This window comes from Hippichthys cyanospilos, chromosome 22 (genome assembly GCF_059441005.1).
Source record: "Hippichthys cyanospilos isolate Australia breed blue-spotted pipefish chromosome 22, RoL_Hcya_1.0, whole genome shotgun sequence".
Lineage (NCBI taxonomy): Eukaryota > Metazoa > Chordata > Actinopteri > Syngnathiformes > Syngnathidae > Hippichthys > Hippichthys cyanospilos.
The window spans coordinates 33,439-47,243 of record NC_142390.1 but is presented as its reverse complement, the minus strand read 5'-3'; the positions used below and the strand labels follow the sequence as shown (position 1 = coordinate 47,243).

At 46.2% G+C, this 13,805-nt stretch overlaps 1 protein-coding gene across 2 annotated transcripts; it reads left to right on the top strand.

Moving 5' to 3' along the window:
* Window positions 1-322: 322 nt before the first annotated feature.
* On the top strand, window positions 323-13,344 carry ppp6r2a (protein phosphatase 6, regulatory subunit 2a). Of its 2 annotated transcripts, none has more exons than XM_088406905.1 (24): window positions 323-1,072; window positions 4,287-4,459; window positions 4,598-4,852; window positions 5,414-5,600; window positions 5,674-5,811; window positions 5,930-5,995; window positions 6,100-6,212; window positions 6,291-6,404; window positions 6,577-6,703; window positions 7,090-7,242; window positions 7,312-7,536; window positions 7,831-7,895; window positions 7,989-8,104; window positions 8,182-8,267; window positions 8,450-8,530; window positions 8,635-8,714; window positions 8,806-8,863; window positions 8,976-9,103; window positions 9,175-9,299; window positions 9,830-9,977; window positions 10,241-10,323; window positions 10,397-10,553; window positions 10,822-10,944; window positions 11,709-13,344. In XM_088406905.1, exons 3-24 carry the CDS (start codon window positions 4,626-4,628, stop codon window positions 11,755-11,757), a joined length of 2,649 nt encoding a protein of 882 aa, XP_088263031.1. In that variant the 5' UTR covers window positions 323-1,072; window positions 4,287-4,459; window positions 4,598-4,625; the 3' UTR covers window positions 11,758-13,344. The 2 variants fall into 2 exon arrangements, with proteins under 2 accessions (XP_088263031.1, XP_088263030.1); XM_088406904.1 differs by having other exon boundaries at window positions 327-1,072; window positions 8,617-8,714.
* The last annotated feature ends 461 nt before the right edge of the window (window positions 13,345-13,805 follow it).

The following is a 13,805-nucleotide window of genomic DNA, read 5'->3' as shown; positions in this document are numbered from 1 at the left end:
AAACGACTTTTATTTATAACGTAACGTTTTCTGCAGACAACTGAACAACAAAGCTAAGTTGATGCGCTCATATCGCTCTAACGCGTTTTTGTGAACGTTTAAGAACTACAATATGGGCAAGCGGAGCGCTGTCATTGAGGACCACGCCAACTCGTTCGAATGTACTTACATATCTGTTCAAACAAGTTTGCCAAGGTGTAACGGCGTTTAAAAATGCCCATTGTATTGTATTGTATTGACCTTGTGGTATTTAACATGATATGGAACATAAAAACAAAACCACAAACGCTACCAAGACTCAATATTACTTACTTGGCCCAAATGCCATTCGACATGCATCCGTATACTTAGGCGTGTGCAACCATGCGAGAAGATTTAGCACTTAGCACTACGTTTGAACGTAGAAGTCGCAGGTTGTTGAAGCGCTTTTTGAAATTATATTCGACTGTCATGTATTTGTACCAGTTTGCCGGTCAAACGTGTTTACGCGTCTGTATTATGATTCTTGTTTCCTACTATTTATGTTTGTCGTTGTCGCAATCGTTTGCAAAGTAGATTTGTTGAGATTTGCGTGCGCTCTTCAAAACGCACGTTCCCGCGCGGCACCAGTGCGCGTCCCCGCCGCCCCGCGTCGCCATTTTGATTCGAAAAAATATGACTGAGTTTTTCCTGGTGTGCATGCTAAACTTAGCTTCGCGTTTGAATTGCGTCCGAATCAAACGCGAACCGTTCGAACGACCGGATATCGGGCTCATTTACCCCCGACCAGCTGCCCGTGGCCCGGGAACTGCCCCTCGGGGTGGAATTTAAAGCCACGTTTCGGACTTAACGTCGGGGGCTAACTTGAAGCTAACAGGCAGCCTCCTGCCTGCCTGTTCCAAGTGTCGCAGGCGGACCCGGACTCTTGTTCAAAACAAATCGCTTGACGGTTCATGCATCCAAGCTAACGCGGCTAATAGTTAGCGGGAGGGGGGGAAGCTGGTGACTAAGGGATCGGGCTTGGGGAAGAGAAAAACTACTAACGTTCTAACGCATATAAGGATAGAGAAGAAACAGCGGGGGATCTTCGAAGGTGAGTTTTTTTCTTCTTCTTAAAGGGGGGCGGCGGAAATAAGTGATTACTGTACGCAGCTCGGCCACAAAGTTTAACCAAAAGTTGTGTGTTTAGGGGGTTGCTAACTCCGCTTAATGTATACCCTAGCGGCTAATTAGCTTCCCTGCTAACCTCAACCCTAAAGGAGGAACTAAGCTAAAGCTGGCTAACTTGCGCGAATAAGTTGCTACTCCGAAGCTAACGTTAGCACACAGCCAACTTAGCCGAATTGTGTTCAGTTGGGTGACCCCTTAAGGACAGCGAACGAAACCGCCAAGCTTTTTGCAACTGAGTGCCAGTTCAGTAAACGGCTTATTCACATCCGTGTACATTTTTTTTTTTGTCGTTGCTCGATTTCGTCTCTGATTTGTGTCATTGTCAAGCACTTTGCCGAGCGTTATGTTGGAAGAGAGGCCGTTTAGAGTGCGCGGAGGCCAACGACTGTCGAACCATGTGGGGTTAACGATAAAAGCTTGTGTGCTCGACTAACTCGGCCCCATCTCATGGCAAACATGGGTGGAAGTAATAACCAGCAAGTAGTAAAGTGTTGGGTCTCTCACGCGGTCTTCCTTTTGCTACCTTTAGGGTTCAAGTAAACAGACCCCCCCCCCCCCCCCCCTAGACTTTGAGGCCAAAATTTCACTCTTCCTTTTGAAGAGAGCGTTACACAATATCACAGACAAAAATCTGAGGCTATATATTGCTTCTATCCCTTAAAGGGACAATGTGTAAGATTGAGACCGTTTTTTAAAACAGCAGGAGGTGCTGCATTTACCAGTGTCCGTAGCTTGAACAGACATGGCACGAGTGCCACCCTCCTTGTAATATTTCATGTTAACTAAACCGACCATTATATTTCAAACTTGTTGTTGGGCGTTAACACATTGTACCTTTAAGGCGATTACCATGATCTGTGCAGTTGTAAAAACAAACGACAACAAAAAAAAAAATCAAAATCAAGCCCATTGTAAATTACTTGATACTGAGATTCAAATGTCTTGGGCAGTTGGACCGTCAGCCTAGCGATATGTCAAATGTAAAGACACTTTAAAGTTCAAAGCACATTCTAAACAAATGTTCCCATGGCAATGTATGGAGACTCGGTTACTACAGAGGATCATCGATCCAAATTTGTGCCTCGTGAAATAATTGTAGTGAATGTTTCTTATAACACTTCAATATTCAAGTAAACATTTTCACTTATTTATAATGAAAGAAGTTTTGACGCCACATTAGAGATACACCATGTACGTCAATAATTGAAATGTAAATGATTGTAAAGTGTGTTTTACAAAGGAGCGATTCGGGCCGTCGTCATTTTACAACGGTCCGTGTAGCTGCGTGACGCCGAGTACTGCTGATAATGCAAATATTCAAGGTGACAGCGTTTCCCTTTTTAACACATTTGCGGCTCAGGGTTTCACCTGAGTTTTGACATCAGGCTTATTAAAAGGTCAAGCGCTTTTTTGTTTATTTCAAGTCAAATCAAGCTTTACCACCAGAGGGCAATGTTACCCACGTTTGCGTGACAAAAGCCTCTTATTTTCTCACCCTAACATATTATTTACCAGTGTGAAATGGCGTTGAATTTTCCCCCCGATTCCTAATATTTGCAGTGCGAGCTGTCAATTGAGATCCATTTTGAAAAAAAACAAAAATTGGAATAAATTAGTTTTGAAAAGACCGGAAATGACGCTTTGACTGCTAATTGGCTAAAAATTGCTTAAAAGTTAATAATGTGCTTGGTTCTAAGTAGGCTTCTTTTTTCATTGCTTTGCACTTTCCCCTTTGTGTCCAGTTTTTGCCATTAGTGATTATTTACTTTATTTGTTTTAGGTTATTATTTGTAAGTATCAAGCCTTGTTTATACACCGCTTGTTTAAAAAAAGGGCAATAAATAGACGTGTTTGACCAAACATGATGACATTGACCAAACGTGATTAATAATCGTGGTTTCAATATTGACCAAAATAATCATAATAGTAATTATTATTTTGCCATAAATCGCACAGCCCTACGTTAGAGGGATGACAAGAGACCGAAAGAAACTTTGGGGATAAATAGCGGACAATTCACCTAAATGCTTATCTGTTGCGCTTTGTTTGCTTTGTGGCTAAGCTGTGGATCTCATTTGTACTGTGCCTCGCTTTCAAACCATGTTCTCGTGACAAGTGCAATTCGGAAGATGTGCCAGCAATCAACTCCTGTTTTGAAGAAGCATCAGTCATACTATATACCCTTTGAACTTTACCGGCACAACTTTTGAGCTTAGTTCGGTAGTAGTGACATTCTACCGGTCAGCGCAGTCGCATTTCTTGTCGTCCGACTCCCCTTTTCTGTTTGTCCGCAACGACAAGCGTTTTGACGACTATTACGCTTTTCCTCAACCGTCTGACAGTTGTTGCTGCGGTTGCCTCCTGCGGGTTCTATTTTGGATGAAAAAGCCAAGCGTTCGCCTTCCCCGGAGAGCACCCGCGAGGTTAGGATTGCACTTTTGTACACTGTAAATGTATGCCAGATGTAGGTTGCTGCCGCTGCTGTTTCATGTGCAGGGCAGGGCAAAATGAGGATAAGAAAAAAGGAGGGAAGGAAGTGTTTTATCCTTTACCTCCTCCAATCTACAGTTGGTGGCACACTCTTCTCAGAGCTCTTGTATTTTGGCCCCGCGTTTGAGTTGGGTTAAATCTGTTTGCCTCCATAGTAACCCCTTGAGGAAAACAAACGCGGACGCTTTGCAGCAGCGCAACTCTGAAAAGTGGTGTAATTATAGAGACTTTAGTCATGCAATTTAGGGTTCGATTCCAGCCGTTTAAAAGCGGCCGCCGGTCGTGACGGAACCTACCTTTGCGTTTTACTCAGAATGTAAATAGGTAATAATACAAATTTCCGTCCGTGATGACTTTGCACGGAACAAATCAGTTTCATGCTATTGTTTTCAGGCAAGCTCGAAAAGTGAGCGCCGTGCTTCCGTCTTGCCTTTCTGGCTTTTCCCGGCGCACAAACGCCGTCACGGCTCGGATAGTGCCTCGGACGGCGGCGGATTGCCCGCTCGACATCAGCTTCCATTCAAGACCGCTAAAAGCGGATCCATACGGGTCGTTGGACGCGGCGGTTCAAAAGCAAAGAAGTTGTCATTTTGACCGTTGACATTTTTTTGTGTGTTGGGTCGTTGTCGTTTGATTCCCCTCTGCAGGTTATGTTGAGCCTCCCAGCGCCCTGTCTCCTAAAGAGGCCTGCGTTTTAACTCTTGAGAACCCATGCTGATAAATGCCAGGCCTCGCCACGCTTTCTGTCGTCTGCACGAACACAAATGCCTGCCTGCCTACGGGGGAGGTCTGATTAAAGAGATCCACATTTCATTCACTGGTATGTACCTCCGTATCCCCTTGCCAGTGGCCTTGCGCGGCAGATACAAAACGCCATTGGCGAATGAGAGCTGAAGTCAGAGGGCGGAGCCTCATTGGTTTTGACTCTGAGTTACTGTACACCTCCGTTTGCGTCTAGGGCTGCGTTCCCCACCCCGGCGGCCATCATGTTTTGGAAGTTCGACCTGCACACCACCTCCCACATCGACCAGTTGCTGGATCGGGAGGACGTGACGTTGCGCGAGTTGATGGAGGAAGACGACGTGCTGCAGGAGTGCAAGGCCCAGAACCGGCGCTTGCTGCTCTTCCTTTCCCAGGACCACTGCATGCAGGAGCTGGTTGGCCTCATCACCACAGAGCCGCCGGCAGACCTTGAGGAGAGAAGCCGCTTTAAGTAAGCCCCCCCCCCTTCTAGCCACCACCGCACAGTTTACATTGTGTGTTCCTGCGTACTGTAAGCAGCCCACCAGGCTTTTCCCGCCCTGAGTCAGGCAGTTTTTTTTTTTTTTTTTTTTTTTATGGATATCCTCTTTGAATGTGATTAAGCACCAGGGATGAAATAGTGCCCCTAGCCCCCAGCCTTTGCTTTATTCTCAATTTACATCTTGCTCCTAGAGACTTGTTCAGGTGAGGCAAGGTGAACCTTGGCAAACTGTTTGTTGCTTGGAAGCGCATTCCTTGGGTCGACAATTTCCCACATATTGAAAATTGACTGCATTTGCACCATGACTTAGGCGATGCTCGATGCCTATTGACTCAATGTTTTTTGAACTGGCCTCTTTTCTTGTCACAGCGTTTATTTTCCTTTAGTGCTTAAATGATAACACCGACCGCTTTTGCAAAGGAGCTTCTCTTTGTACGCAGCCAAGCTGTTTGTGCAGGCAGAGGAAAGCGGCTGAAAAACCTTAAGCTAGTTCAAAAGCACAGCTAAGCATTGCCCTCATCTTCCTTAAAGGCTTCCCAACATCGCATGCGAGCTTCTGACCTCAGACGTGTCCATCATAAATGATAAGCTGGGTGGAGAAGAATCCCTCCTTGAGATGCTGTACCACTTTCTGGAGCAGGACCCGCCCCTCAACCCGCTGCTCGCCAGCTTCTTCAGCAAAACCATCGGCAATCTCATCGCCAGGAAAACCGAAGAGGTACAATCACATTTACCTCGTACGACGGGAACGTTCACCTTGCAGGACGTGTCGATAAATCTTCCGCCCTCAGGTGATCGCCTTTCTCAAGAAGAAGGAAGGCTTCATTGGTCTGGTGCTGAAACACATAGACGCGTCCGCTATGATGGACTTGCTGCTTCGTCTCATCAGTTGTGTGGAGCCTGCCCCATTGAGGCACGAGGTTCTCCATGTAAGATATCCAATTGTAAATTCAGAATTGCCTGCGTATGGTCAAACCCATAAATGCTTACTTGAATTGTGAATCTGAAATCATTCTGCAATTTATAACCAACGCTATGTCCCTCTAGTGGCTGAATGAAGAGGAGCTCGTTCAAAGACTCATAGAGCTTATCCATACTGGTAAAGATGAGGAGGTAAGACCTTTAAAGTCTTTAAAAAAAAAAAATCTTCCCCCTTTTCTTTATTGGTGTCTTGCATACATTTTCTGAAGGCCTGCTTTCCCTTCCCAATTTGTCAGAGACAATCAAATGCGTCCCAAACACTTTGTGACATAATTCGCCTTAGCCGAGACCAGGCCAATCAGATGCAGGAGAACATGGAGGCCGACCCACTATTGGCTGTGCTAGAGTCGTAAGTTGTTCGTACGCTAGATTAATTTGATAATCTTCCATCTATTGTTTGTTCATTGACAAAATGGCTTCTTTCCAGACAAGAAACCGTAGCAGGACTCCTCAAAAACATGTTTGAGGGCGAGAGGAACGAGGCTTCCATTGTTAACGGAACTCAAGTGCTACTTACCTTACTGGAGACCAGGAGGTCTGGGTGAGCGCGTGGGAAAACACGTCTAGTTTCTCTTAATTGGTGTAAAAAGTCAAGTTTGGGGCGGGGCTTTATGGGGAAGGAGCTCACTCATTCGTTTTGACTTTCAATGGTTTCTGGTGGCGAAGTATTAGACATTTTCCAATTTCAAACAATTCATTCATTTTCTCCCCAGGTTGGAAGGGCTGATGGATCTGTATTCTCAGGGTTATGAAAGGTCTTACACTGTCAACAGCAGTATTTTAAATGCCATTGAGCCCCATTTAAAAGATTTCCAGCAGCTTCTTCTGGATCCTCCAAAGGTAATGAATTTTTTGTTTAAACGTCAAGAGGATGCTCATCTTATTCTGAGCATACTCCTAAAAATACCTGGGGGAATACCATTTCCCTGCCAACATTGAGCCACGATACAGCAGTGGTTTACTCAGTGTCAACTTCCATTACACCACATGTGAACCTCTGGCCCTGGAGGGCCAGAGTCCTTGGTGTCCTTTTCCAGGTTCCTCTCCCCAGGACACCTGATTCAAAAGATTAGCCCATCAGCCAGCTCTCCGGGAGTTTGAGAATTATCCAAATCATTTGAACCGGGAGTGCTTGGGAGGGAAGTGTCCAAAACGCTCAGGACACCGCCCCTCCAGGACTGGACTTTGACTATTAATGTGTCTATATTTTCTGCTTTTCTCTGCAGAAAGGTGCAATACTGACCACCGTCGGCGTCCTCGATCAGCCGCTGGGGAACGCCCGCCTTCACGTTGCCCGACTAGTGGCTGCCCTCCTGCAGACCACTTCCCCGAGTATCTGCCAGGAGCTGTGCGACCTCGGCACCATGGACCTACTACTGGTATGCACAGCTTCAATTCGAACGCGACCCTGGCGCTTTACTAAGTCTCGTCTTTGTCCCGCTGCGCAGGATCTGTTCTTCAAATACTCGTGGAATAACTTTTTGCACTTCCAAGTGGAGCTTTGCGTGGCAGCCATTCTGAACCACCCTTCCTCGGAGGAGCGGCCCGACCCGGGCCTCCAGAACCACAATGGGCAACCGGCCGAGCCGGCTGCCGAAACTCAAATGGAGGCGCTGGAGTCTGGTGGGACCAGCGATCCGCAGACCTCCCTTCACAATACCCTTGTGGCACATGTAAGTGCCACTAGATGGAGTCACTGTGTTGTTGCTCAAACTGTTTTATCTCTCTCTCTCTCTCTCTCTCTCTCTCTCTCTCTATCGTTATCTAAATTAACTGAACTGAGGTTAGTAATTATTTTTAGATAAATCTTTTTCTCTCTTCTCTATACACACATATACAGTATGTGTATAGAGAGAAGTGTATATGTGTGTGTGTGTATAAATTTATATATATATATATATATATATATATATATATATATATATATCTCATTATTATTATTTTTTTTCATTTTTGCAAATTTGCAGCTGTTCCAGAAGTGTCGATTGGTACAAAAGATTCTTGATGCCTGGGAGGAGAATGATAAAATACAGTGAGTGTTTTGTGTGTTTGTTTATTAAAAAAAAAAAAAAGTTTTTCTTTAATGAAATCCCCACTTGAAATAATGGGGTTTTGACTGCCACAGAGCTGAAGGTGGCACCAGGAGAGGAAACATGGGTCACCTGACCAGAATTTCCAACATGGTGGTCCAGAACCTGGAGAAGGGACCTGTACAAGCTCAGATCGCTGATCTCATCAAAGGTAAACAGGGATTGTTGCCGAGCCACACAAATTTGAACCTGCCCAATCATTTATAACCACCATTTGTCCCAATTCAGAGCTGCCAGATGACTGTAGAGGACGCTGGGAGAGCTTTGTGGACGAGACTCTGAGAGAAACCAACAGAAGGAACACAGTAGAGCTGGTGAGAATTAGGGTGTGATTTTCTGCTGATTTGCCCTTACCCTTGGCAATTTTCACGTCCAACTTTTGTTGGCTCCTTTGCAACTACAGCTACTCATTTGAAGGCTGAATATCAATTATCGGGTTTGATTTTCAAGCGATGTTTTGGCGCATTAAGCTCTGCGTGAATTGTGTGTTGGATAGGTGAGTACGCACAACATGCACTCATCCAGCGAGGACGACGACATGGAGAGCCCCTTCCCCAACGACCTGTCCCTCCAGCAGGTAGACCACGCACTCCAAAATATGTAGCCGGTAGCAAATAGATGAGAAATAGAAATAGATGAAAAGGTGTCCCTCTGACTTCCCAGGCTTTCTCTGACTATCAGATCCAGCAGATGACCGCGAACTTCGTGGATCAGTTTGGGTTCAACGACGAGGAGTTCAGCGAACACGATGAAAATATCAAGTAAGCGGGAGCGGTCGCGTCTGTCATCGGCGTGAATTGTTTTCACACTTTTTTGTTTGTTTGTTTCGTTCGTTTGTTTTCCTCCCCTCAGCGCCACATTTGACAGAATCGCTGAAATAAACTTCCATTTAGACTCTGACGATAACAGTGTAAGTATACTACAAGTGTCTTTTCCCCAACTCGATTAGCTGTTTTTTTTTAGTTTATGGCAGGCAGGCATGCAAATGGCTCTGCAGTTTATTTTTCGTGTCGTTAACGCAGGCCAACGCAGCTGCTTTTGAGGCCTGTTGTAAAGAGAGGATACATCAGTTTGATGATGCTGACGAAGAAGAGGACATTTGGGAGGAAAAGGAGATCAACTATGCAACACAAGCTAAATCCAGAACAAGGTAAATCAATAGATAAAAGCAGTATCACTGTCACAAGTTCCCTATGAATGGCAGCACGGTGCCTCTACCAGGTTTGGCGTGTCCCAAACATCAGAAGGAAGTTCACGGAGCAGCTTGGAAAACGGCGGACAGGAGCAAGAATGCGGCTCTGAATCTGACGAGGAGGAAGACTTTGAGCACAACGCATCAGACGCAGGTGAGGCGGCAAAATGGAAGTCGCGTCCGTTTTTCACCCTTTAATCAGCTCCTGATTTGTGTCCGTCTGACGAGTCTTAAGCTCCCCGATGAGCTGTTCAGCCTCACCGCACCGCTGTGGCGCTCTCTGCATATATGCTTTGGCTTTTTTTTCCGTCTGCGTTTGGTCTTAAGTTTTCCTCTCAGAGGACTTGAAAAGGTCTTAGAAGTCTTTAAATTTGCTGCTAAGATATGTGCAGATACCATGTTCTTATATTTAATGATGTCTTAACCTTGCGTTTTCCCCCTGGTCGTGCTTGTAGGCCACTTTTGAAATGTTAATATCGCCGATTTCCAACGTAGTCGTGATGGCGATTAAAACGGGATTAATCGTGCAGCCCTACTTTCCACCCGGGCGTTGTCATGAAAGGTCTCTAGGAAGAAACCGAACACTGCAACCGAGTTTGCTGCCAATTGAAAATCCTCTTTCAGCGTGATCTTCCCAAAAATCATTTCAATGGGATATCCTTTTGCAACCCGTCTTGTCTCCAGGTCCGGGCTGGACAGCAAATTTCAGGGACTCTGACGGAATGGCGGCTTCCCACACTCCGTCGGGGTGGGATGCGCTTCCCGTGGCTGCCGGAACCGAGGCCCAGGAAACGGGCTGGGCCAATTTCACGGCGTTTCAGCCGTTCTCCGGGTAAGAGCTTCACCTTTGAAATTAGGGGCTGGAAGACAGCGGTGTTTTCCGGTAGAACGGTTGTTTGGTGTCAAAGTAATTAAAAAATGGCCCTTTTGGCTTTGTTCGTGTAGCGCGCTGAATATGAAAGTTGCCACATTACGCACGCACGCGGGCGCACGGTCTGAAGGGAAACATGAGGCTAAAACGCAAATGATTGTCACCAATCGCTTGAGCCAGCATTAGTATTGTGCGCGTATGCCGAGGTGTCGTTTCCTCCCCAGGAGCACCGACGCGGATCCCAGGTGCAGCTCCCCCGTGGATGCCGGCGGCAGCGACGCGGATAAACAAAACCACCGGAAGGACGGTGAGATTGGGCGCGCATCCCGCTCGCCGTTTCGTCACGCTCAACTCGACTTCCTTTGCCCGCGTCCGAGCAGATCCCGCGCCCTCTCCCTCTCCCTGCGTGGGGCCTTCGGGGGACGTGATGAAGGCTCCCCCCGCCGCCTCGGAAGACTGCTCTCCCGGAGGGCCCGACGGCGAGGACGCCCCCTCGACGGCGACGACCGTCTCAAAACCGGCCGCCGACCTCTCAAGGTTCTGAATCCCTTTTCTGCATGAAGATCTACGCGAGTAAACTTGAAGCCCAAAGCACCGCACTGGGCTAAATATAGGCTGAGCTGCAAATTAGCGGGCGCTTTGCTGCAACTTGAGTTAAGTACGAGTTGACGAGCTGACTTTTTCGCTTGCGCCGATGTTTACGCTACTAGCTACAAGACAGAGTAGGTCAGTCGCCAGGCCGTGTGGGGATTTGTTCTGAAGCCTGAACCGGTGTGTGCGTGTGCGTGTGCGTGCGCGTGCGCAGCGAGGAGAGTCCCCTGTCCCTGGAGAAACTTTCTCTGTCGGATCCTCCCGAATCCCCAGAACAGCCGCCGCCGCCGCCGCCGCCTCCCGAGGAGTCGCCCGCACCCGCACAGTCTGACAGGAAGTAAGTTGTTCCGCCCCAATAATCCCCCCAATAATTTTTCAACTTCTGGTCCGTGAGCTTGTCCCATTGATGAGCCTGGTGTATAATTCCATTAATAGTGTTCATTTACATCCGGTTAGGGTTATGTTCATTTACATAACAATCGTGCAGTCTGTAACAGTGCCATCTTGTGGTAGCTTCGGCCAAGTACAGCTGGCTTTTGGGGGCGGGCATCTGATCGGTTCCTACCAACAACAAAGAGCGGGTGTTGACTGGCATTCCAAAAGTTGACCTGTCAAAGCGTTACCTTTGGTGCTTGAAGTGACACCGTGTGAGAGTTAGCCCGCTTTCCATTCAAAATGATGATAAATCTCTCAACGACCAACAGTATGTTTGAAATATAAGTTGGTGTAATTATCAAGAAATATTACACGGGCGGTGGCACTCTCCGGAGGTCGCCATGTCTGCTATAGCTGCAGACGGCAGGAGGAGGAGTGTTTCCTGTCCCCCAAAATACACGTGACGATAAATGCAGCAATACGCCCTCCTCCTCCTCCTGCCGTCTGGAGCCAATCTTACACAGTGTCGCTTTTAGGTTAGAAAGCACTCAAAGAATAACCCTTTGTCTGTATTTTACTTTCTAGTGTCTTTTTAGTCAGCTGACGCTTCGTACTAATTGTTAGCGAAAGCGCTCGTCGCACGTTAGGAGTGAGCCGTCGGAGGCTGGAATTTGTGCCTCGTTCTAAAGCCGAATCCCCGCCCGCCCGCGTGTGCCCGCGCGCCAGAGAGGAGACACCGGTGCCCCAAGAAGTGGCCGTCAACGGACCGGTGTGAGAGGGAGCGGCGAGGATCCGGACGGACGGACGGACGGACGGACGGCCCGCTTGTAAGCCTCCTCCCGGAGTGACTCCTTTCAAAATAAACCTCAGTGCGACTCCAGTGTTTTTACTGAATCACTCTGCCAAGTTATTGGACCTGGACACTGCCAACCGACACCAGTACCGAGGCGGCGGATCCTGTACAAAAAAAAAAATCTATATATACTATATGTATATTTTTTGTCCTTTTTCTGTTTTATATACATATATAAATGTATATGTATGTATAGAACAATAAAAGGACAAAAACAGAACAGAGTGTAGATCTTTGCAGCCTTACCCCCCAACGTTGCACATCAATACGTGCAGTTTTAATGTAGCAGCACTCGTTTGAGGGGGTAACAACATCATCATCCGTCATTGTTATTTTTTTATGACCCAAACGATTTCTCTCTTCCTGGTTGAACCTAACAGATAGGCTTTTACATGTTTGCATTGCGCCAGGCAACGGGCTTTTATTGTTTTTTCGTTGACAAGAACTGCGTCTCAATAACAGAAGCTTTTTTTTTTTTTTTTTCTCCTTTTCAGGGGGGGGTGTCAAAGCACTTGTTTGGCCATTTCCTGTCTCCTTTAGCGCAATGTCCGCGTTTCACTTGTCACCTCTTGCTGGCTGTATGTTTCCACTCAGTTGCATCCCGTTTCAAGCTCTTCCTGGTAAAGGGTTCGTGTGCAAGATTGACAGTTTTTCATTACGGCCAACAGGAGGCGGTGCATTTACCCCTGTTTGAACTTATAGCAAAGATGACCGCCTCTGGTGAAGTGCCACCCCCGATGTAATATAATTTATTGATAACTAGACCTATACTTACATTTAAAACATACTGGGGGTCATTAAGAACGCATTGGTTTGCAAGTTTTTAAAATTTACAATCATTTAATTTATTCCTTTTTAATGAAAAACGGTCAGAATCTTACACACTGTCCCTTTAAGAACAAGAATGTGGGAAGGTGAGGAGGAGGGTCATATGAATACAGCTGTATTAGTATTAGTCTTTAGCTCAAGTGCAATAACAGCAATCTTTCTTTTTTTTAATTCAAATGATTTTTACGAGATAAAATCAAGCTGGCAGACATTTGGTGTAGTTTTGCTTTTATTTTGTTCTTTTTTAGTGCATGTGTAAGCGACCTCTTTAGTGAGCGCAGACCTTCTGATTGTATTGTTCCAAACCTTTTTTTTTTGTTATCAATCAACCAAACGTTATCTAATGTACATTTACAGGTCATTTTACGAGCAATATGAAATATAAGATTAGTCCCCGTCCCCCTCTCTCTCAACTAAGCACACAGGATGTGAGTGGCTTCTGGAAGGAATGACGCTGTACTTTTGTTTTCCTTTTTGCCCCCACCCCCCTCATGTTAATTGTATTTGATCTCCGAGCTGCGGGATTGATGGAAAGGAGGAAAAAAGAGGGCAGGTGCCGGGTTCAAGCAGAGCTCGGGGCCTCTTGATGTATGAACTTAAAAATCACTTGACGGCGATCAGGTCCTATGATTCATTGTTCAAACAAATTAAAAGCGTCTGGTTGACCACGTTAATACCAAAGCGATGGCTCTGTCCGTTTGGTTATTGGGGCTGTTTGGGTTTGGTCTGGATGCTTAAACCAAATATGCGCACAAGTTGTTGTCCTTGGCTATGAAAAGTTCATGTGTATATTTTGTGGAGAGAATCGTGTTAAATGTGATTGCATTTCCACAAGCGGTGCAGTATGATGACTGAGTAGACCGTTTGTATTTTCTTTTGCGGTTTCTTACGTCGTTTCAGTTATCGTTCAGTTCCTCTAATTCCTAATCCAGAAGTAAAACACGTCAACGTGTAAAAAAAATCCAGATGAGTTGATTTAAACCTTTGCCTGTGTAGCATGTTTTAATCCAAAGCAGTAGGAGATAGAAGGTGGTGGGGAGTGCTTAGTTTATTTATTTATATATTTTCTAAATTCAACTTTTCAACTGGCTAAATGCACGCGCGCGCGCGCGCACACACACACACACGTATCCCGAGCGTTT

What these genes read in the sequence shown, in the direction of transcription:
- ppp6r2a (XM_088406904.1), top strand. Translation starts at nt 4,626, where the DNA reads ATGTTTTGGAAGTTCGACCTGCACACCACCTCCCACATCGACCAGTTG. An exon ending in TGAGGCACGAGGTTCTCCAT is followed by an intron (nt 5,812 to 5,929) that starts GTAAGATATCCA and finishes ATGTCCCTCTAG; the next exon opens with TGGCTGAATGAAGAGGAGCT. An exon ending in CCCGCACAGTCTGACAGGAA is followed by an intron (nt 10,945 to 11,708) that starts GTAAGTTGTTCC and finishes CCCGCGCGCCAG; the next exon opens with AGAGGAGACACCGGTGCCCC.